This window comes from Typha angustifolia, chromosome 11, assembly GCF_048772165.1.
Source record: "Typha angustifolia cultivar Huaian chromosome 11, ASM4877216v1, whole genome shotgun sequence".
NCBI classification, from domain to species: Eukaryota; Viridiplantae; Streptophyta; class Magnoliopsida; order Poales; family Typhaceae; genus Typha; species Typha angustifolia.
This window is the reverse complement of record NC_133249.1, coordinates 4,024,572-4,047,626: the sequence shown is the minus strand read 5'-3', so window position 1 is coordinate 4,047,626 and position 23,055 is coordinate 4,024,572. Positions and strand designations below refer to the sequence as shown.

General features: G+C 40.4%; 3 protein-coding genes across 4 annotated transcripts; 1 reads left to right on the top strand and 2 right to left on the bottom strand.

The window, feature by feature from the left end:
• The first annotated feature begins 376 nt into the window (after window positions 1–376).
• Window positions 377–15,003, top strand: LOC140769695 (uncharacterized). Of its 2 annotated transcripts, XM_073110516.1 has the most exons (20): window positions 383–1,182; window positions 1,952–2,366; window positions 2,456–2,596; window positions 2,782–2,870; window positions 3,150–3,239; window positions 4,058–4,799; window positions 4,961–6,046; window positions 6,167–6,281; window positions 6,818–8,670; window positions 8,830–8,956; window positions 9,089–9,203; window positions 9,285–9,368; window positions 10,999–11,463; window positions 11,641–11,736; window positions 12,298–12,462; window positions 12,546–12,728; window positions 13,988–14,101; window positions 14,219–14,401; window positions 14,496–14,540; window positions 14,705–15,003. In XM_073110516.1, the coding sequence occupies exons 1-20, from the start codon at window positions 1,048–1,050 to the stop codon at window positions 14,837–14,839; spliced, it is 6,378 nt and encodes a 2,125-aa protein (XP_072966617.1). In that variant the 5' UTR covers window positions 383–1,047; the 3' UTR covers window positions 14,840–15,003. The 2 variants fall into 2 exon arrangements, with proteins under 2 accessions (XP_072966619.1, XP_072966617.1); XM_073110518.1 differs by lacking the exons at window positions 13,988–14,101; window positions 14,219–14,401; window positions 14,496–14,540; window positions 14,705–15,003 and having other exon boundaries at window positions 377–1,182; window positions 12,556–12,728.
• A 7-nt stretch (window positions 15,004–15,010) lies between these two features.
• Window positions 15,011–17,086, bottom strand: LOC140769696 (uncharacterized). The gene is made up of 5 exons (XM_073110519.1): window positions 16,635–17,086; window positions 15,918–16,532; window positions 15,751–15,830; window positions 15,571–15,642; window positions 15,011–15,483 (listed from the first exon to the last, which is right to left on the bottom strand). Exons 1-5 carry the CDS (start codon window positions 16,953–16,955, stop codon window positions 15,159–15,161), a joined length of 1,413 nt encoding a protein of 470 aa, XP_072966620.1. The 5' UTR covers window positions 16,956–17,086; the 3' UTR covers window positions 15,011–15,158.
• Window positions 17,087–19,644: 2,558 nt separating this feature from the next.
• On the bottom strand, window positions 19,645–22,977 carry LOC140770877 (uncharacterized). The gene is made up of 5 exons (XM_073112196.1): window positions 22,417–22,977; window positions 21,470–21,550; window positions 21,308–21,370; window positions 21,138–21,197; window positions 19,645–20,143 (listed from the first exon to the last, which is right to left on the bottom strand). Exons 1-5 carry the CDS (start codon window positions 22,870–22,872, stop codon window positions 19,973–19,975), a joined length of 831 nt encoding a protein of 276 aa, XP_072968297.1. The 5' UTR covers window positions 22,873–22,977; the 3' UTR covers window positions 19,645–19,972.
• Window positions 22,978–23,055: the final 78 nt, after the last annotated feature.

Genomic DNA, 23,055 nt, shown 5'->3' with positions numbered 1-23,055 from the left:
CGGACGGGGGGTTGCCAATCTGTCCGTCCCTTCGCCGTTGGCATTATTGAATAGGATACTTAAACTATCTATGGAGGAAGTGAGATCGCGGAGGTCGGCAAGGTTGCGGTTTTAATGGAGGAGTTGCATTTTAATTGCTGGAATCGTTTGATTGTTTAGTTTCTAGAGTTTAAGAGGGAGGCCGAGGGCGGGCGTGCGCTAAATTGACTATTATTATTATTATTATTATTAATGTGTTACGATGCAATCATGCAATGAAATTGTGGAACAGGATTGTAATGATAGTTAAGTCAAACTAATTCTGACTTAGGGATTAATAAGTACGCAGTGTTCTCATTGGACAGGGGATTGGGAAGGAAGAAGTCAAAAAATCAAAAGAGACCTGGAATCCACTTGATCCACTGCCATTGGTGGAGCTTCACATCAGACCAGACGGAATGCTGTTCAAACACCCCCAAGGATGTCTTGTCGGATCTAAAGATCCCGCATCGCGACCACTACCCCCGATCGATCTTCTTTGCTGCCACGTGCCGTTTATGGCCTATATATCATGTTACGGCGGAACAGCATACCCCGATCCAACAACGACAAGACAACACGGAAGTCGAGGAGACCAACCTGGCCCGTCCACGCGTTCTCCCACTAGCGCGAATCTCGAGGATCCCCAGGGGAGAAGATCGAACGGTTAGTGGTCCCCTTCTCGGGATTCACACGTGGCACCCCCCGATCACGTGCACTCCTGCCCGCCTCGGACTACTCTACTCCCACCCCTCGCTCTCTCTCTCTCATCATTTCACCCTCTTCTTCTTCTCCTCTCTCTCTCTCTCTGGCTTCAATATCTGAAAAGAACTGCACACTGCTGATGTAGAGAGAGAGAAAGAGAAAGATAAAGAGAGAGAGGCCAATTGATGAGAAAAGAAGTCACCTTTCCTCTCTCTCTGTAACTGCGCTTTTCCAATCTCTATTTGATGGTCTTCTTTAGTACTCTCCGCCATTGACTCGAGCTTGGGGGGCGGAATGGGGGAAAGGTAGGACGTGGCCCGGTCCATGGAAGACGCGTGGCGAGCCAAATGCGGCTCCACGTGGACTCCGCAGCCGTCGGCGCCGCCGCTGTCGTCAATGCCTCCTCCTCCGCCGGCGGCTATGGGGGCGCTGCCGCAACCTGCCCAGGATATGAGTCAGGTAATGGTTTTCTCGAGTTTGATTTCTAATTTCCTTGTACGGTTTTGGGAGTCATGGGGGTTTAAGTGCGCCAAGGGGATTCAAAATTCAACCTTGTGGCTGATTTGAGGCAATTAGAAGTTAAATATTCAATCGATGCAGGAGCTAGGGGTTGTGCCATTTCTTTTCTTCTTCTTTTTCCCTCGACTTTGTTTTCTACTTCTCTTAGTGTATTTGGAGATTTATGGTTGTTTGAGTGCGTCAGGGGGTTCAAAATTTAATGTTGGACCGGCTTGAGGCAATAGAAGCTAAATGTTGACTAATGCAGGTGCAAGATAGTGTCCTTTTGAGTTCTTTTTTTTTCGTTTCAAAATTTGGAATTTATGATGGTTTAAATGCGTTAGTGGGTCCACAATTTAATCATGGACCGACTTGAGGCGATCAGAAGTTAAACGTTTGATTGATGCATATGTCACTTTGGTGCTATACCCTAGTTTTGATGGAGTACTTGGAATCGTTTATCTTGTAACCTCAGTTTTAATGGAGTACTTGGAATCTTTTATCTTGTAACCTTAGTGGCAATATCTATCTATCTATCTATCGATCTAAAAAGGTATTGTTTGTTGCATATTTACTCTAGTTCCTTTTGCTGCACCATGTCACCTTCTATTCCTCTATCTATCTTTGTTCAAATTTTGTTTGTATGAAGTCACCATATATTATGATGCTCATTTCCATTCCTTGAGCTACCTCTCTAAAAAAGTTTATTTGTATCATCTTTCTTCTGCAGCTGGACATGAGTTCGTGCTACCTCTTTCATCCCTTCAATGGACAAGAAGCAATATTACAGAATCGAGCACTAGTTCAAGAACAAATGGTCTTTAATACTTTGAATTTGGATTATGGTAGTTCAGGAAAGACAGAGCTAGGCAATTCATTTCTCGCTCTTTTATCTGGAGATTATTCTTATTTTCCAAATTCAAAATCATCCTTAGCCAAGTTGCATGTCAGTAATGTCTTTTCTGTCAATAATACCAGCTGTGCTCCCCCACATGTTAGTATTCCACCTTTACCAGAAAACCATAGAAATGATGCATTGGGAAAAAGGACTGATCATTTTTCCTCGATTGCATCTGGACCTCTATTGCTGCCGAAATATTCTGTTTCCCCAAATAATTTTCCACAAGCAGGTCCTTCGACACATGGTACGGACCTTAGTTCATTTCTTATGAAAGCATTTATAACATTAACTATATGGCGAGATCATCTTTGTGGTGTGAATGGTCAACTGCAGGTATGCCTGGAAGTTCTGTCCAGGTTCATGCCTTAAATTTCCAGGCTTCTGGAAAAATGCCCTTTGATCCCAATTCTTCTATCTCTTGTCATGTGCCTGCCCTTCTCAAGGGTCACCCTCGGGTCTTCTGCATAAATACTGGTAGGTATTCTCCTAGCATGCTTTACTCATTTGCTCCTACTTTTATGCTTATTTAAATTAACTTATCCTGTTTAGTTCAAACTTGGCCTTTATATTTTCCTGGGTTGGTACTTTTCTTTTGAATTCCACATTTTTATAGTATTCTTTCAAGTTACCTTCTGATGATCTCATGTAATTTGTGACAGTTGGGGAGCTGTTTGTGAATGATGTGGGGCTTTTTGGAGTCATTTGCTTTTGTCATAGGTTGAAAATGTCTGTAGCCAAGTTTTGTGAGGTGCGCCATGGCAGCATTTCAGCACCTTGAACTTGTACTATTTTATTTTTGTTGCTTAATAAAGGATGTCACTTTGTGTGACGGCAAGGCTTGCCACTGTGTACTTTTATGGTGCAAGTTTGAGTAACACAAACAACATCACCAGTAACAGGGTGGGGCTGGGTAAATGAAGCCCCACCAGACCTGGATTGGGGAACCCTTGGATGCCCTTTTTCATATACCTTTCAGGATATCGAGGTATGCATATGAGAAAATCTTCTCACTGTAGTTCTTTTGCAGCATTCAGGAGAATCTTCAAATAAAACTGGCGAGGTTGTCCGATTGGAAAATGGCATGACTGTTGCCCAGTGGCGCAAAAATTGCTTAGGAGTAAGTGTTATTACTGGTGTATTCTTTCCTGTGAAGAATTGGTGGTCACCCAAAGCATTTTGTTTCCTAATATTATTACATTTATACAGATCTTGTTATCTTATCTATATCCTAATTTTCACCTGTAATTCTAAGTTGTTATTCTAACATAGTTGGTTGCATCTAGCAGGTTCAACTGCATATTACAGCCAATCTCTTGTTCTTTCACTTTTGTTTCCAACATAAATTTCACTTTCTGATAGAACTTATTAAACTAAGTTTGAACTCCCTTTGATTAAAGCAGTACTAAGAAGCACCGAAGACCTAGACTTGTTTTAGAGAAGTGAAATAGATTTTTTATATTTCTTTATTTAGGTCCTTGGTCTTTCCTTAATGTTCAAGAAATTCCAGCATATATAAATATAATTCCAACTGAATCCGTGTTCATGCATATCCATACCTATTTGACCTATCAAATGTCACCTAAACAAAGTATACTATAACAGGGTATGCTCCCTACCTTATTTTGTTGATTTGTAATGTTATAGTTTTTCAAAGACAGCTTAAATGAGCTAAAGAATACACAAGCACTAGTGAAATATCATACTATGAATCAACTAGTTGTGAAATTTACTTGTTCATGCTTTCTGAAATCCCCAAGTTTTTAGAAGTGTTGAACCTTGCCTGAAATCTGAAATTGAGATAGGGAAGCTGTCTTGATATAACATGTATCCTTCAACATTTTCTCATGAAATATAATTACATTTTGTATTGGGTTTGTGGATTTATCAAGTTATATTTTTCAAGGAACAATATTATTAGTTTTTCTGCTGATGTAGATTATGGCTCCAGAAGATGGCGCTGGATGGGACTGGTCAGATCAGTCAGTGGTGAAAGGTGGTTCGGTTGAATCTAAGGCAAGCAATTTGTCTGACTTGCTAAAAATTCCTTGGACCATGGATAATAATGAGCCTTTTAGTGGCTTAGGAAAACTTGGAGAACCTAGGAGCAACCCTACTTATGTTAGTCCTCCATATATGGAGGGAGGAGGTGGTATTACTTTGGAGGAATTAGTGAGGGAGAAGCCTGGTCATGCACATCAGAGGAAACATTTTGATGGAAATAATCTCTTCCTGAAGAATAATTCTAGCCTGACACAATGTATGAAGCCTGCACTAGCTCAGAGCCAGATAACACAGACAATAAGGGGAAGTCCTATTTGCTTGGGAGTTTTGGATTCAGATTTGACTACATATAGTGAACAAAACAAAGGATGTCAATTGGCTTCTTCTAGTGTCAAGTCCATGGGACAATTTGGCAATTCCTTAATTACCCATCCACATCTGGGAACTAAGAAAACTGTCAGCCGTGATAGCAGGATCAGCAGGGGGATTTCCCCCAGTGAAGCATTTCTAGTCAGGAAAGACAGTGCTCCTTCAAACACGGAATTGAAGCTTGGGCAGCCATCCCAGGTTAGTCAAACTATAGCAGGTTTATTTCCAACTTCCATGCAGTACTCGCTATTTGGAGCAGTAAGTGACTCACAAAACCCTCAATCACATCAGCCATTGGCAAATGGAAGTAAGTTTTTTTGCTAAAGAATAGTTCATGCATATTTTTTTTAATCTGGCAAGATTAGTACCGCTTTTATCGCAAGCTCATGTTATGTCTGTTATCTTTTATTCTCATTATTTTACACTTTTATATATGCTACACATATAATCCCTTCATCCTGGATGCAGCTGGTCCTAAGGAAATCACAAAATCCAGACAAAGTCTCCAGGAAGTGTCTCCGGAAGCATTGCGTTCTATCAGAAGACATACACAACAATCTTTAGGAACAGTTAATGCTGGCAATAATTCTGAATCTGCAGAGCTTACCAGTGATGGAACAAGAAATTCACTTATCTCATTGTTTCTTTCACACCTTGAAGGAAATAACAGAACAGAATCTGCTGATGATGTTCTTAATAGCAAGGAACGTTTCCATCCTAGGGTGCTTGTTGATGAGTCTCATTCTGTTAAGTGCAACCTTTCTGATTTGCTTGTAGATTTAACTGATAGAACTGAAAGGAGGCATACCACAAATAAGTCGGATCTTTCCGATTTTGTAAGATTAGAACAGAAAGTTACTGATAATGGCTTAAAAGCTTCCACATGTTTGCTTGACTGTAATCAGAGATCAAATGACAGAGTTCCTGCTTTGTCTTCTAGTGGCAACTTCCCTCATGGTACCTCTGATGCAAATGGTAGGCAATTTTTCTTCCATTTTAATCAACCTCGTAATATGCTGGTGAGTGAACCTGATGCTGGGACTTTTAAGCAGTCTGGAGAAGTTCCATATGCTGCTAATATTGATGATTATCACATGACACTGCGATCTCAAAATCCTGCACCTTATTCTGCTGGGAGACCTGGCCCTCTGGAATTAGAGGGAGAAATGAGTCTCTCTTCAATAAGATCCTTGGGTTCTTCATTACCAGGTTCACTGTCAAAAAGAAGAGACTTGAATACATCACAGCATTTCATGGAGGACTTCAGATCTCATCCTTTTAGGCATGTCAATGAGTTACCTACACACGAAAACTTTACTACTTTTCATGAAAAGAACCCCCAACATGAAAAATTGTGCTGCCTTTCATCTCTAAAATTACAAAATCGGTTTGGTCAAGGTGATCTGGCAGCATGTGAGGAATTGTCTGAAGGATCTCATTGTGGCATTCATCAAGATACCTCTAAAATTTCTGTCAGATCTGGAGGGCATTCATGCTCAATTTGTTGCCCTAATGGTGGTGTTCAGGTGTGCGCAGGCAACTCTAACTTTACAGGCAAGTTTCTATATGAGGTTGTGTTACCAATGATTTCTAACTTGTCTAGAGTCTGAAATCACCTCTTCTTTATATGTGTAAATGCATTGTTTTATCTGGAATCTTTTGATACTTACGCAGGTCCAAATGAGTACTGCAGCTGCACAACTTCAATACAAAGGGCTTCAGCTTCACATTGTTCTAGAGAACATGGTATTCAATTTTCTGCATGTCATTTAGAGCGGCCTTGCATAAGGTAAATGTCATATATGCTGTTTCAATTTAAATATACTGAGGTAACTCATGAAGACAAATATTAGGTCAAGTAGTTATATGCTGTGACAATTATATGCAAATTCACCTACTAGATTCAGCGAGTTCCATTCTCTCTTGCTTCTTCTTCGGCATCCTGTTTCATCAATCATGTAATGCTTGAATTCCAATGTATTTAAATCTCATACTACACTCTCTGACCGTATATTATAGTTAGCCTACAAAATTGTGTGAAATCCTTGAAGAAATATTTTGCACTTTTCTAGTCATTGAGTACACCTCAGGTTATGGAAAACCTCATCCTGAGGTGAAAAGGAGTAAAAAGCACATTTTCTCTTCTACAATCTTGAATCAAACTCGTACTATAGGATCCTTATTTTGTATGTCTGGTTTTTGTCTAATTGATTTTGATAATTGTCTATCTGTAGCTTGTCTAGAAGATTATTCACAGTTTCCTGCTGCTCTTTCTCTTGCAAGTTGGATATTTGAGTTTATCTTTCCACATGTTCTCTAATGCAGATTTGAGAAGCTATCAAAAATCAGTTTGGGTGAAGACACTAAGCATGAAATATCTAATCAGAATGAACAGAGGCCTTATTTGTCTCGAAAATGCTGCCATTCTGTACCTCAGAAGTGTGCGGCAGGTTGTAATTCAGGAAGTGGTAAATCTTCTGATGCCTTGAATGAACAGAGTAATCAAGAGAGGCCCAAAATTATGCATCCCAGTCCAACATATGAAAAAGATTATATGTTTCACGACAGCAAAAGAATTAGACTAGGCCAATGTGATTGCTTGGAGAATAGTTCTCTCACAAAGAATTATTGTCAAGCTTCTTTCTGGAGAGATGTTCCAAGGAAAATGACGAGACATCCCTGTAACATTTTAGCTGAAAAGCACGAACAGGTGGTAGAAGTCACAGGACTATTTGGCGATCGACTTGCGGAGAAAAATGGAGCTCATCAAGAATCAGAGTCTATGAAAAAACAACAAACATCTAATACTTCTTCTGGGTCCTCTGCTCCTGCATTAACTGAGATCTCAGTATCAATTGAACCCAACAAAGTGGGCTCTTGTACAACAGAAAATGCCAATGGTTTTCGTGATTTTGTGGTTGATGAAGGATCAGGAACTGACAAATGTGCCTCATCTGATGAAGCACTTGTCAGTACAGAGTGTGAGCAAGCTGTCAGGGCTAAATCTGGATTGTCCTACTTTCCTGGTCCTAAATCTTGTAGCTTTATTGGTAATCTTAGTTCAGAGAACTCATCTAAAACGAATAGATTAAGTACTCATATCAGTGCAGGAAGTAGAGGTCAAGGAAATAGAAAACAGAAAAAACATCATGAAAGGGTTCGGAAAGTAGATAACAAGATATTTGGTTTCACTACACTAAATTCAGAATCCCATAACTGTAATGGCAAAGCTGAAGTATCATCATCCCGACAAATTGAAGTTTCTCCTCCAACTGATAGTGGAATGCAGAAGACTCTCATTTCTTCTTGCAAGTCTTCAAATGTCAAGCGAAAGCGCTCTTCCTTGTCCTGCAGTAAACCCCTATCCATAAAGAAATTTCACAACCATGATAAAATTGTTGAACATGAGAGCAGGCAGTTAGATGATCAAGATTATTCTCTTGAGACATTAAAATCTTCAGATGGAGAGAAGGAAAAACAAGATCTACCATCCCTGGAAAGGGAAAAGCACTCTGTGGAGAAGTGGAGTCATGCAGATGCTAGAAAACCACCTAAATACATGTCTCTAAGCTGCATTGGAAGAGAATATAAGCATGGAAGAGATTCTCCAAGTAAGAAAGTTAGTCCTATTGTATGTGGGAATTCAGGTATCATTTCCACCGGAATAATGAATGATGAACGAAAAAATGTGAAAATTGTTTCACTCAGTGTGATTCTCAGAAAAGCTAAAAGGTGCAATGCTACCAAGAATGCCAAAGATCTGGGACAAGCCAAATTATTGGAGACAAAAAATGTATCACTTGGTATAAATAAAGGAGACTGCAGTGCATCATCCTTTTCAAAGTCACAATATGGCACTGACAATTCGAGTTCTCTCCTGGGAGATGAATCAGAACAAGCCACCAGTAAGAACGAGGAATTTGCAACTGATTCCTTGGTAACATATGGAAAACTTGATTGCCAAACTGACTGCAAGATACTTCTAAAATCTACTTCCTGTCAGGCAAAGAGAAGATCTAAGGATAGTCATCGACACAGTCTTAGACAACTTTCTAGTAGAAAAAGAAAAGAGACAAAGACTGTATTGGCAACTCCTAGTGGTAGTCAGTCTTTGAATCTAACAAACACAGATGTGTTGGACATGTCCACTGCACTTCACACAAAAAATACAGTAGCCAGTGAGTATTATCTTTAGGACATAATTCGCTTGAAATACACAACTGTTACTTCTACATTTTGAAACCCCAATTAACACTTATGTCATATTATCTAATCATCAAGATTTTTACGTTTAAAGTGCGGCTTTTTACATTTTAAAATTTTCTTTACTTATGCAGGAGTGAAAAATGAAAGTGCACAATTACGATCAAGCAGGATTCTAAAATATACAGCTTTAAGAGATACAAGATCAGCAAGCAATCATGAAGGTCATCTAGCCAGACTCTCTCAAGTAAATTTGAGAAGGTAGTAGTGGCATTAATCCTTATGGGTTCTGCAAGAGACTTGTGCTCTCTTCCTTTCCTTTTGCTTATATTTGTTGGTCATTGTTCCTCATTGATCATAAATCTGTTTTTTTTTATTTATTATTTAATGCAGATTAAATACAGGGCGTAAATTTCTTTTGGATTCAGATGCCTTCTGTTGCGTTTGTGGTAGCTCAAATCAGGAAGACGTCAATATCTTAATAGAGTGCAACCAGTGCTTAATTAGAGTCCGTAACATACTTTTCTTAAGCTATATTAAACCTGTCTTATGTAACTATATTAAATGGATGGGCACAATTTGTGTGCAGGTGCACCAGGCCTGCTATGGTGTTCCAAAAGTTCCTAGAGGTAGTTGGTATTGCAGATCATGCAAGACCAAATCAGAAGATATAGTAAGCAATACTCTACGTTTTTATGGTGCCCAAAGCATCACTCATATCATCTACAGAAGTAACATTTTTTAATGCAATTACATAAATTAATGCAGTGGAATGTATCAAAGTTGTTGAAATGCCTTTCTAAGCAGCTGAGCGGTCCCATATACGCAGTTGGACCACCCACCTCTATGTGGCTACTGCACAGTGCATCATAGTTTTAACATAGCTATATTTTTATAGATACAAGTTTATGCTCAATTTTTTGCTTTAATCATACAAATATCACATAATTTCATGTTTAGCAATAATCTTTATTTAGTACCATTGATAAGTTTAGAAAAACTATATAGGAGAAGCGTCTTATTGGAGCAGGTAAAGTTTTCACATATCTATGCTATAGTTTGTGCATGCTGCGTAGTGTATAAAGATTGAGCATGGGTATCTCTGTAGAGTATAGAATGCTCTTGTCTCTCACCTTGTCAAGAATATCTCCAGGGCTCCTCACATTATCTGACAAGTACTTGTATAATATTCAGGTGATGTCTATTATAAGATTGAGGTGTTGATGAAAAGAACATGGCTATCTATAGTTGATCATACACTATTGGTATCTTTGAACGATTTAAACTTTATAGCACATTTGCTATGAAATAACTTCTATTATCTTATTTCCAATTATGAGAGAAAAAGTAACTAGGTCATGTTGTATTGAGATCCAGCTAGTTTGATTCCCAGCCACGTGTGTAACTCCCTATGCCTTTAAAGGGGTTGACTGCCTAAGACTCTATGTGGCTTCTACAATGTCTTGTGTGAAAGCGAGACACTAGTTCCTCCTGGAATGGAGCCTCATGCTAAAGGCAACAACCCTTATCTTTTAGAATTATCGCTCACCACTATTCTTTTGGCTTAAATAGGAAATAGATTTAGATTGACCTACAGAGAAATCTGTGGTTCAAAACAATTAAGAGGCTTTACTTTTTAAAAAAAGGCTGGCAGCCAGGTACATACTCCAGTGTATCTTCATCTTTAGGCAGGGATACATAGTTCATAATATCTGTTACATGCCTCTATGATGACCTCTGCAGCTTTTGTGTGGCCTGAATTGTCTCACGACATCAAATATTAGCAGTCTTTTAATCCCAAAAGTAAATTCTCTTTTTTATATTACGGGCTGACTGGCTGAATGTTTTAGATATTTACACTTGCAACAGGACATTCCTCCAAATTCTTTAGTTAATCAGGATATGTTGGGTGAAATAACTTTGCACGATAAGCTTTCCTCTCATTTGTTAATGCAAGGTGTCACTGGGTGCTATCATGAGGCACAGATGTATTACACCTAGCTTTTATCGTCTGAAAATTGTATCTTCATTGAACAATGAATCAAAGTGTTATCCGCCACTTTTTACTTCATTATTAATGAGCGCTAGTCAGTAACTGTTGATAGATAAATTTGCTAGTTCACATTGGTTAACTTGTACTTCCTGATAAGTTTAAGGTGATGATGGCATAGACATGTAGTCATGTAATGTTTACATTGTTGACCTTTTTAATATTGACTTGCAAGTAATATGGCTAGAGAAATTGATCAATCTTCTAAGTCCCAACTAAACTTGTATCGTTTTTTTTTTCTGACAATATTCAGGTATGCGTTTTATGTGGATATGGAGGTGGCGCTATGACTAGGGCACTAAAAAGCAGAAATATTGTAAAAAGTCTGCTGAAGGTTTGGACAGTCAGAACACTAGCCGATGATAAATCGGTTCCTTTGACTGAAAGAACTAATAATGAGGCTAATTCACCTGTTGAAGCATCTGAACATGGTAAATATGATTTGCTTCCTTCGTCTGGTTTGAATAGCTCCAATACCATCCCTAGTACCAGTACAAAGTTGAACTTGCACAAGCAAACAAGTATCAAACATCCCCTGGGCAGCATGCCAAGCAACTTTCAGACCTCTAATAGCATTATTAATGGTTTATTTGATCCCTCTGTGAGACAATGGGTCCATATGGTTTGTGGTCTCTGGACTCCTGGTACAAGGTGCCCAAATGTGGATACAATGAGTGCTTTTGATGTGTCTGGTGCTGCACCTGCTAGGAAAAATGCTGTAAGTTTCTGAATTCTAGTGAAATTTGTTTGATTATTTATTAGAATGGCTGGGAATACTTGTTCACACTAAATGATAGTATTGCTAAAAGAATTCTGTGATTATTGCCTACGTCGTAACTTTTAACTCCACTGATACATGGCTCATTCTATATTGTTATCACTTCTTTCATCATAGGCATGCTCAATGTGTAACCGACATGGGGGTTCATGCATACAGTGCAGAGTTCCAGATTGCTCAGTAATATTTCATCCTTGGTGTGCACACCAGAAGGTATTACAGGAGTGCATCTTTGATGCAATCTATGGCGTTATCTATTATTATCATTTTGGGTATTTCTCATCTTATAAAGTCAACTTTAGTTGTTTATTCTATGTGCTTGGGATAATGTTTATTGAGTACCATTCTTTTCTGCTGACCTTTCCTTGTATCTGTCTTAATGAACCTTATTTATGCCTCAAGATCACAATAAACTCCAGCATCCTTTCCCAATTTGTTATCCATTTTGAGATAACAACATATAATAAGATTGCGTTCTGACTTGTCTTGTAAGTATTACATTAGATTATTTATCAGATAGTTTTAGTATAGCTCTTAGGGATACTAACATTAAATTTCTGAAATTCTAGTGCTGAAATATGCATTTTCAAGTTTCTATATTTCTATATGGAAGTGTCATAAACTAAATACATATCTTTTTTTATAGTAGTTTATGAAAACTGATATTTTAAAAAAAAATGTCTGTATGATCCTTATGTATATTGTAATGCACCTTCGGATACTTTTCGTATGGTTCATCTTTTAATTTATGATTCTTCAACTTTGTGAGTGTAGGGTTTATTGCAAAGTGAGATCGAAGGTAGTTATGATGAAAAGGTTGGATTTTATGGGCGATGCTTGCATCATGTGACACTTCACAGGTATGACAACGATACTTGTCAAGTGGATGCTAAGGAAGAATGTTCAAGAAACAAGGACTGGACTTGTGCGCGCACAGCGGTATTCAATTATAATTTTTGGTTGAATCCTTTTTCATTCCTTGAGATTCTTTTAATCTTATTAATACAAGCCTATCTAAATAGTGTTTTAAAGGCCGAAAAAGTGAGGAAGGGTCTAGCCCTAATTACAAGAAACCCCAGAATGATGGTGGAGGCTGCATTGTTTCTCAGGAGCAGATAAATGCATGGCTTCACATTAACGGACAGAAGTCATGTGCGAGAGGGATCCTAAAACCTCCATGTTCAGACATTGAACATGATTTTCGGGTATGCCATTGCCACTCCTGTAGATTTATTTCATGAACATGTAATGAAATTTTAAGAAGCTGAAGATTAAATGCTCTTGGAGTACCTTCTGCAATTCAAGCTCTACTTATCTGACCGCACTACATCAGATTCCTCTGGACAAAGCTTTCTGGCAGTTAATAACTAGGAATCCCGATTATTGTCATCTGCCATATTTACTCAATGAAATTGCTGTTGGACATGGATTTCTTTTTAATGTAAGCTCCACCTCAAGTGGGATTTGTTTAGATATTTCTTCTAGAATCCACAAATGTAGGGCTCTGTTAGTCGAGAGAATCTAATCTATTATACGAGATAACCTACTAACTAATCCACATGTCTCTTTGGTGGTCCATTATGTCATGTTCATTGAACGTGGTCAATTTGAGTCGGTTATTGCTTCATAATCTATTGAATATATTTCTATTTGGTTAGGGTATTATTTATATATATGTGATAGGTAGAATACGATAAGAATAATGAGTTGTTATTGATAAAGGGATATGGCTCCTCCCTCATTTATATATAGATAGCCTATACCCTATCAGTGACATCGCATCTGGTGAGAGGGAGGAAACACAATAATCTCTAGTGCATGGAGATTGAAGAAGTTGAGACGGCCGCTTTGGCATATGAAATACGTGGACTGACATCTCTACCCGAACTTTTACAGAATTGACTTCTATATAGTTACAGAATGACATGCAGAATGAAACGAGCACATGAATTTGAAATGCCATTGCCAAGAAAAGTAGTTGCCTCACTAGATAATGTAAAGCTTGTTAATCTCTTCCCTCCTAGGTTTTAGAGAAAATAGGTAACAAAGTTATCAAAATATTATAAGTGTCATTTTTATCTTTGGATTTCGATAATTTGAATTATATTATTAGAACCAGACAGGACCGAGTAGTTAGATTAGTTAACTGGTGAGCCAACCACTAAAGCAGGTTTGGTTTTGTTATTAGACCAAATATGCAGTTGACTCGGCATTTCAACCAGCAGCTCTTTTCTTTTTTAATTACCTAGTTATCCTTGATATTTAAAATTATTCTTTACCCTATGGATAATTTAGTCCTAAAATTAAAATAATTATGTTTTCAAAAATTAAACATGTAGTACAAATCATATGATTTTATGTGCTTAAACCTAAATATTAGTTAAAAATGGCTAAATAATGGAAGAAATCAAAGAGCAGATTCATGATGAGTAGGAATCATGTCATGTTTCATTTTCTTTTTCAGAAAGAATATATTCGTTACAAACAATCGAAGGGATGGAAGAATTTGGTTGTTTATAAATCTGGGATTCATGCACTCGGTCTCTATACATCGCAGTTCATCGCCCGTGGAGCTATGGTAATTTAACACCAAGCTGTAGACTACAATTTCCTTAACTTATTACAGTTTTGGTGTATAATGTGAAAGCAGCTTGATCTAACGCAGGCATCTTTTTCATTGTCCCATTCATCTCAGGTAGTTGAGTATGTCGGCGAAATTGTTGGACTCCGTGTTGCTGATAAACGAGAAATTGAATACCAGTCTGGGAGAAGACTACAGTACAAGAGTGCTTGTTATTTCTTTAGAATTGATAAGGAGCACATAATTGATGCTACTCGCAAAGGTGGGATTGCACGATTTGTCAACCATTCATGCCTGGTACTGAGCTATGTTACCATTTCTTTTCTTTTGGATTCTGTTCCTGCTGTCAAGTTCTAACCAAGCTTGTGTTCTTTATGAATGTTTTTGTCAGCCAAACTGTGTCGCAAAAGTAATCTCAGTAAGGAATGAGAAAAAGGTGGGTAACTAATGCTTCTTCAAAGTAAACAAACTGATACTTTTGTTTTTCTTCTACTTCAATCATTTTTCTCATCATTTGATGAACAAAAATTATCATAAAAAATTTACTATCGCTGCCACCGCCGCGGCGGAAGAATGACATCTCTGTGGACAATGCTGCAGGTAGTTTTCTTTGCTGAGAGGGATATCAACCCTGGGGAAGAGATTACTTACGATTACCACTTCAATCATGAAGATGAAGGTCAGAAGATCCCATGCTTTTGTAATTCAAAGAACTGCAGACGGTATCTGAATTAGTCAAATTCTATATGAACTAAATTTACCTCCATTGTATTTGATCTTAGTGTATATCCATTTTTATTCTAATATCTCATCTTAACCTGAGAACATTATCCTGTTATTCCAGTTTCTCTTGATTGCTGTACATGTAAAAAGCTCCATATGAAATGTACTTTTCGCAATCTTGAAGTTTGTTGTCTACTGGAATCTCATGAATTGAATCAATAAACATTTCAGAATTACACTTCCAACTCAACATATTAGTAGGACATAGATAGATACAACCTACACATATTAATATCACCTCCAACTTTGTAGATGTTACAAGACATCTAACTCAGTTATTGTCCCTTGCTGACAAGAAGGGGCTCTTCTCATCATATAAGGGATTGTTTACATGGCAGTTTTTGTTATCATTCTTGACCTCCTTCCTATGCCATAATGGTTGACTCATGGAAGAGAAGAGATTAGGGTGCAAATTCTCATCGTTTTCTTCTTCTTTGAAAGCTACCCAATAATTCTCTGTGCCGCCGCAGCCGCCACCACCGCTGCTCTTCTTCTCTCTTGCTGGATTTCTCAAGCTCTCCATCTCTCCGACGTGCTCTTTGAATTCTTTTTTCACGACGTCGAGCACGACGTCTCCATATCGATCACACCACGACCTGCGACAAAATTCATTAACGAGTCAAAATATCTAATCTTTTTCTTCTTATTTGGTTGATGATCTGATGAAGTTGAAAGTAGAGTACTTTGGAAAGAAGCCATTGAGGTCAGACTTGTCGATCGGAAGCCTTGTTGATATTACCTCAACTTGCTCATCTCTTTTAACAATCAATAAGCCAGAAAGAAATATGAATGAGTGATAAATAATAATCTTCTGAGAGATGGATGCAAAGAGTTCAAGCTATTATTCAAGAAGAAAATATTACGAGAAATTGAGGTTTGGATTCGTTGCTGATAGCTCGGACTGGATCCTGGAGAGCTCCTTCTTTATGTTCTCCCCGAGAACCTTCACGAGAATGGAAAGATCACTTTATAATCTTCCTCTAGATTTCCTTGTCTAAATTATACAACACCGTTGATAGATAGTACCAACCTTGTCGACGAAGAAATCGGAAGCGGAGCCATCCGAGAGCATCTCCTTCTTTATCTTCTTCGTGTCCGGCCCCACACCGACCGGAGCCGCCACGAGCTTCACAGACGACGAAGCACCACCGCCGTGGGATCGCTCACCGTGAGGAGGAGGCAAGTTTGGAGCCATGGGCTCCTCCTCCGAGTTGCTCCTCCTCCACTTCTTGAACCCGTCGAATCCCCACTGCTTCTTGGCCGACGAAGGCGGCTTCCTCTTCCCCGCCTTGTCGGAGTCGTCAGGCAGCAGCGGCGAGCTCTCCGGCATGAGGATGCTGCCCTTATTCTGATCGATTGGACATAACGGTCCTCCTCCCTTCTTCCCCTTGCCTCTCCATGGCTTGCTTATCAAGGATTTTATCGGCGTTCGATGCTTGTTCTCTTCCGCCACGGCGGAAGGCGGCTCCTTGTCTCGGAGATCGATCACCGTCCATTCCTCTTCGTCGGAGGTCGTTCTCGGGGCGGGGCCGACGACGACGTCTCTGCAGTCGATCTCGACGCCCTGCACCGCAAGCCTCTGGAGCAGAGGCCTCTTCGAGGCATGGTAGTCGTCAGCTGAGATGCATTTGGCGTGGAGCAATTCCTGCCCAGAGAAGAAGCAAGGAATCTTTAGACATCAAAAAATTGCCTCCTTTTTTTTTTCGTCACTTACTACAATCCAATGGAAGAGGCAATGCTTCTTTACCTGCAAGAACAAGAGCTTGTCTCTTACGACGGCGGCCGGCTCCTGGTCGGGGGGAGAGGCGATGAGGGTGTCGAGGAGGTGGGTGCGGAAGGCGGAGACGTCGGACTCCGGGACGATGCCTTCCTTATGGAGGCCGATGAGGTTGAGGATCCGGTGGAAGGACTCCTGCTGCCACTTGAGGTTATCGGCGTGCCGCTTCGCGAGCTTCTGGTCGGCGGTGAGGCGGCGGTTCTTGAAGGAGAAGGGGAGGATGGACTTGCAAATGGAGGTGATGGTGTCTTGGAACGAAGTGTAGTACGCCGGGGTGTAAGTATACACCATTGCTTCCTTTTCTTCCTCCTCCTATCTTCTCTATCTCTCTCTCTCTACAATTTGGAATCCTTCTAATGGTGAAAGAGCCGTTGACAGAGGGGATTTGAGGGAGGTCTTTTATCTCTCGCGTGGGTGTATACTGTATATTGTGGGTTTAAAAAGATTTGGACCAACGGTAGGCTAAACTAGCCGTTGCGGGAGAGGTCTCTCTCTCTCTCTCTCTCTCTGTGTCTGTCTGTCATTTTTGCATAGAGACCCCTAACTATTGGGTAATATGTAATTGGGCCAATGAGAGAGAGGAAAGTTTTAATTCAAAAGATATAGTAATGGGCTTTCACGGAAGAGATTTGTTCTAAGAGAGCTAAAGCTTGCTTAGCCCACTAAAGAATGAGTCAGGCTTGATCTGAATCGACTTTAAACAATCTTTCTCTCGTTTGCTAATTAATTAGTAATTGTTCTCATTTTATTGAAAAAAAATATATTCTCTGATTTAAAAAATCGTAAATAAATAAATAAATACGACTCCTTACCTACTATATGTTGGACCGCCCGGAGATGATATAAAATCAATTTATATACTTTTACTTCTGTTAAATAAATATAATATAAAAAAAAAAGTCTAGGTGACTCGATGATTAAAAAATAAAATAAAAAGATATAGATAAAATTAGTACCTGCTCAAAATGTTGTGTTCCATGGAATAATTAGCTTCTCATCTCATTCTTCAACTGTTATTTTGTCATTTCTCTCTGGCCTAGAGAATAGTTAAAACTCTAATTTAGAGAAATAAAAATTATAGTTCCTCAAATTAAATTTGGATATCTCCTAATTCTTTGACTCGTAATTCATCGGTGGGGCTGATCTCGTCCTTCCAATTGCCAACTAGATCTCCTCTTCACTGCTTTGACTTTGTTCATTCTCACACCATGATGGAAGATTATTTGACAAACCAATTTTAGAAGGGTTGGTATCCCATGTGTTAATGACCCATTTTGTAGTCGTTTTGATTAATTAAAGCAACTCCTTTTCTTCTTTTTTTTCTTTAAATAAAATAAATTTTATTCAAACTAATAAATAATTTTATATTAAAAAAAGTCATCGATACCGTTAACTTCAGATTTTTAAAAAAAAAATTTAAATTAAACAGTTGCAGTACATGAAAGCATAGCGAAAACAAAATAAAGTGCAGTAGTAAATGAATTTAAGCCATAAATATAAATATATATTTACACATCTTAGTCAGGATCAATCGGATTCGGATCCCAGCGAACGATCCCGAGCGGAAAGTTTGGACCGGAAGTTCCGTTGCCGGAACCCCACTCCGGCGACGGCGGCTCCGACTCTGACTCCGTCGTCATCCTTGATCCCCTCGTCGAAGTTGAGCGCGTAGCTGAGGGAGTCGTACCTGAAGGCGCCGTTTAGAGGGCGGCGCCGGAGCTATTGAGGCAGCAAGGGAAACGGATCGAGGAGCGGATCTTTTGCTTTAGAGAGGGTGGCGAGGATGGGGAGGAGTCGCCATGGCGCCTCTGGAGCTCCATTTGGGATTAGGAGGGTTAGGGTTCGGGGAGAAGGATCGAAAACGGAAGAGAAGTGGAAAACGAATAAGAGGGAGGATCGAATGGTTCGCATATATAGAGTGTAGTTAGTTGTCGTGGAGGGGAAAAAGATAAGAACAACGCGAGTGTAACGGAGCATCAGGACAGTGAGGGGGCGGAGTCAGAATGATATATCGAAAAGATTAGTTTGGTCGTTTAAGAATTAAAGAAAGAAATTGTTTTATTGGCGCCGTGAACGTAGGATTGGGGTGTAAGTATAAAGTATGTAGGGATGTAGATGAGCCGAGCTTGACCGAGTTGGGCTCAACTCAGGCCCAGCTCGATAAGACTCGATAGTTCGTGGGCCAGTGAAGAAGAGGGGTTTTGGAGCATGGAGATGGCCGATGGAAGCTTGGAGCTTAGAGGCGATGGGAATTTGGAGATAGCCGATCGGAGCTTATAGACTAAGACCACTAAATACCGTTTCGGTGGTAATAGCCAGCGGGAGCTAGGAGATGAAGACGAGTTTCGGTGGAGATGGGTTTTGGTGGTGAAGAGGGTTGGGGGAGATGAACTGGTTTCGATGCTGCTGGGTTTGGGGAGATGAAGGTTGGAGATATATATATATATATATATATATATATGGAGTTATGTCGATAATAACAAAATCCATCAAAATTTCCTAACTGATTAGTTAATGTTCAAGATTGGAAAGTTGGTGTTTCCCTAAATATGTCCCAAATTTGTTTTGCGGATGAGTAAGGTTTTCTTTTTTTATCATTACATCACCAGAATGAATAGTGCTTATTTTTTCCTTTATATTTCTCTTTCTGGATTAGAAGCAAATGGAGGGATCGAATGATAAAATACTAATTTCGGCCAGTTGTAATCTCCATACTGTTTCGTTCTCCGTAGTTTTCTACTTTCTTTAAAGCAGTCATAAATTATATCTTATCGCTCTCCAATATATCTCTGACTGCTCGAGACCAATCTATACTACTCGCTTGCGGGAAGGAAGCGAGACTCTATTAATGAACTTATCTCAAGCAAATCGAATGAACATTCACAATTCTAGCTAGAATATGTGAACAATAATGCTTTACAATAAACATCTAAAATGAATCATCAATCTACAACAGTTGAGGTGAATAAAAAGTGGGCAGTAAATAAATTAGCAACACCATCTGATAAGTTATGCATCCAAAGTGATGGCTGTCAAAATGGTTACAATTTGGGATCAGGTTAAACTTTAAAGAATAAAGTGTGGGAATGTGATAACAAACCCAAGATCATTAATGAACTAATATATCAAATAAGTTAGGCCACTTTATGGCAACCCCTCATCAGACTTAATAAGAGAATTATCACCAAACCTGCATTGTTCAAGATGGTCTCGGCAGGCCAGCTTTTATGTACACTTAAAAGAGGTTATTTTTCTAAACTTCGAACCAGTTAGCAGCAAAGCCCCCATTTCTCTGAATCCTTGTTGCATCATTGTAGATCATTAGGAGCTGGAAAATTGAGATCCGGAATTTCAAAGTCGTTTCCGTGACTCTGTCGAGAAGAAGGTATTGTAGGGAGGGGAGATGCTTCAGACTGCTTGTTTTCTTCCGTCGCCAGCGAAACAGGAGCATCTAGTGTGACCCTCTTCTTCAACCTCAACTGCATAAGAGACAAACCAATTCCACTGAGAAACAACTTGTTACCCTAAATTCTGCAAGATAAATTCTGTACAGATAAAAAGAAATGGGAGCATAAAGCTGCGACATAGCATAAAAAGACACACAGATGTCTGTATGTTACCAGATAGAGCTACTAGTATGTATAAAAAGACAAATTCAGTACTCCAACCAAGAAAGTGGTCCAATACTACCAGGTCTAGATCCTAAAATTTATACCGGTAGTTACTGGATTTGCATCCACGTCCAGAATATACATCTACTGAAGCCCAACACAATACCTCGTCAATACCTCGTGTTAGGCTACAGTTGGATCCAATTCAAAGGTCGGACCATCTGTTGTTAAAGACCCACGCAAACTCCACATTAAGTATAAATAAAAGCTAGCTCTTTACTACATAAAGATCAACAGAAACAGGAAAAAAAATTGATGAATAGAACCCATGAAGAAATATTGCAACAAGAACTGAGATTTATGATCAATAATACTTTTCATTTTTTATCAAGTAAATGAAAGTTGTTATGCGTGCAACTTCAACCAAGAATCACCTAGTCAAGAGTACCACGACAAAGTGGGGAATTGGGTCAGATTCCATGTAGCAAGCATTCCGTGACTAGACCAAACATGTAAGAAGAAGGAAGGAAGCTTCACTAGGAACAGTACACTACCCATGGACCCATCAACCCACGAAGGCCCGTAGAGGGAAAACAAAAGCTGCAGCTTTTGGGGACGTGGCTGGTGCAGATTGGCAGGCACAGTGGAACACATTCATGACCCATGAAGGCCCACCATGCCTACCAATTTTCCACTGCCACCTATGACACAAATCAGGCATGCAGCCCCAACTGTTAGTAAGAGGGACAGCTTTGGAATGGCTTATCCTGTTTATCCATTTAAGGACGAGAGAGATTGAGAGAGAGAGAGAGAGAGAGAGAGAGAGAGAGAGAGAGAGAGAGAGAGAGGGTGGTGTGGTCACCTCCAGCTTCTTGTTATCCGCCGAGAGTACCTCGAGAGCCCTGCGCCACTCCTTCACGTCCTGTATTATTATTTAAAAGGGAGGGATTTTTAAAAGGAGCAATAAATAACAAATCGTCAACCAAATTAAGGGGTTAAAAAAATATAGTGAACTGAAAAGGAATTAATCACCTTCCGAAGCATCTCTCTTTCTCCCATCAGTGACCTCACCACATCCTGCAACTCCGGTAGCCTCTGCCCCATGACAAAAGGCCAATTTCGACAATTAATATCTTAATTGGTCAAAAAAAAAAGTCTTTTAAAACTTTAATGAGTAGGTCATAAAGAGCTCACCATTTTCTTCCCTGGGCGCGGGTTGTTCGGCCTCGGAGCCTGGATTCGCAGGACCGACAGCTGCCGCTCGGCATGACCTAACTGGAACACAAACACACACACACGTACAAAGCGGGTCAGATACCGCCACGCTTCCGCTAATGAGGACTAAAGCAATTAAAAAGGCTAAGGCGAATTAATGCGAAGAGAGAGAGGAAGAGATTGGTGTATTAATGAAGACAAAACGGACCCCTGCATTTGAATAGTGGCGACAATCTAGTGGCTACCAGCCTACAGACTGGATCTTGCGCTCGATCCATAGTTGAGATCTCATCCCATCCGACGTTCCCATTTATTCTCACGCCTACTTTGACCGTCAGGTCCATCGAACAAGCGGCGTAGGATGAGTAGAATCCAAGGGTGAGAATATCATCTCATTTTTTCTTTTTATTCTTTTAATAGCAAATACCCTTTTACTCCCCGAGTGGGACCCTGGAACAACCCCCCATCCACCCCACCCGCACGGCACACGCGAAACCGCATCGGGTGATAAAGGAGGACGAAAATGGCCCCGGGCGAAAACTACTACGTGAGTTTCTCTCGAAGGGGCACTTGGGGAATTTTGACGTCGGAGGAGAAATAGGACTCGTGGGATGCGAGAAACCCGCGGCAGAAAGGACGGGAAAGAGAAGGAAGGGGGAAGTGGCTAAACGCGCCTCCTTATGCGAATTGACCAGAATGCCCTTTCAAGAAAGGAGTCAAAACTCTCTTAAGAGATATAAAGATTAAAAAATAAATAAATGGAAGAAAAAAGAGAAATAATGAGATCGATAGAGAAGATGGACAGATCGATGAGACGAGGGGCGTACTTAAAAAAATTAGAGGAAAAAAGAATTATTGGTTGTTGACAAGGGTAATATTGTCATAAAGAAAAAAAAAAGGTGGGTTAGGAGGAGAGAGGACCAGACCTTGGATGCTGTTGTGGGACCACTGCGGCCGCCCCCACCACCGCCGAAGGCGAAAATCGGTGGCACCTTCGCCGGCGAGCTCGAACCTTCGTCTCCTCCGGAGCCGCCGCTGGTCGACGCGCCGGAGCCGCCACTGTAGTCAAGCGGCGAGGACGGGCTAGCTCGCATCCACCTCTCCTTCTCCTTCGCCGCCTCCCTCTTCACCTCCCGGATCCTCTTCCCGGCCGCCACCGCCGCCGTCCTCCTCCTCATCGACCGCTTTCCCCTCGGCACGTGCGGCCACGCCGGCACCATCGCCGCCGCCACCCCTTCCTCCTCCGTCTCCAGCTCCGGATCCGGATCCGCCGAGGGCGGCAACCACGCGGGCGCCGTCCACCCCACGTCCGCAAACCGGAGGTCGGCGACGATCCACGCTGCCGCCGCCGCCACCTCTCCGGCGTCGTCGTCCTCCGCCATAGCTCCGAGAGGAAAGAAAACCCTAGAAGAAGAGAGATGGGGGGGCGTGGCGTTGGGAGGAAAACAAAACAAAACAAAAGTCCGAGGAGTGGAGACGAGAAGTGGGGGCTTATAAAGGGAAGAATAAAACCGGGAATAAAATAAAAAAATAAAATGGATAATAGAGGGGGTCTAAAGTGGGGG

Coding starts and splice junctions, on each gene's coding strand:
- LOC140769695 (XM_073110516.1), top strand. CDS start 1,048: ATGGAAGACGCGTGGCGAGCCAAATGCGGCTCCACGTGGACTCCGCAG. Junction 6,047..6,166: donor AGGCAACTCTAACTTTACAG/GCAAGTTTCTAT, acceptor ATACTTACGCAG/GTCCAAATGAGTACTGCAGC. Junction 14,402..14,495: donor TTGTCAACCATTCATGCCTG/GTACTGAGCTAT, acceptor TGTTTTTGTCAG/CCAAACTGTGTCGCAAAAGT.
- LOC140769696 (XM_073110519.1), bottom strand. CDS start 16,955: ATGGTGTATACTTACACCCCGGCGTACTACACTTCGTTCCAAGACACC. Junction 15,643..15,750: donor AATCCAAACCTCAATTTCTC/GTAATATTTTCT, acceptor GATTGTTAAAAG/AGATGAGCAAGTTGAGGTAA. Junction 15,484..15,570: donor CTCAATGGCTTCTTTCCAAA/GTACTCTACTTT, acceptor ATTTTGTCGCAG/GTCGTGGTGTGATCGATATG.
- LOC140770877 (XM_073112196.1), bottom strand. CDS start 22,872: ATGGCGGAGGACGACGACGCCGGAGAGGTGGCGGCGGCGGCAGCGTGG. Junction 21,551..22,416: donor GTCCCACAACAGCATCCAAG/GTCTGGTCCTCT, acceptor TTTGTGTTCCAG/TTAGGTCATGCCGAGCGGCA. Junction 20,144..21,137: donor CGGATAACAAGAAGCTGGAG/GTGACCACACCA, acceptor TCTCTTATGCAG/TTGAGGTTGAAGAAGAGGGT.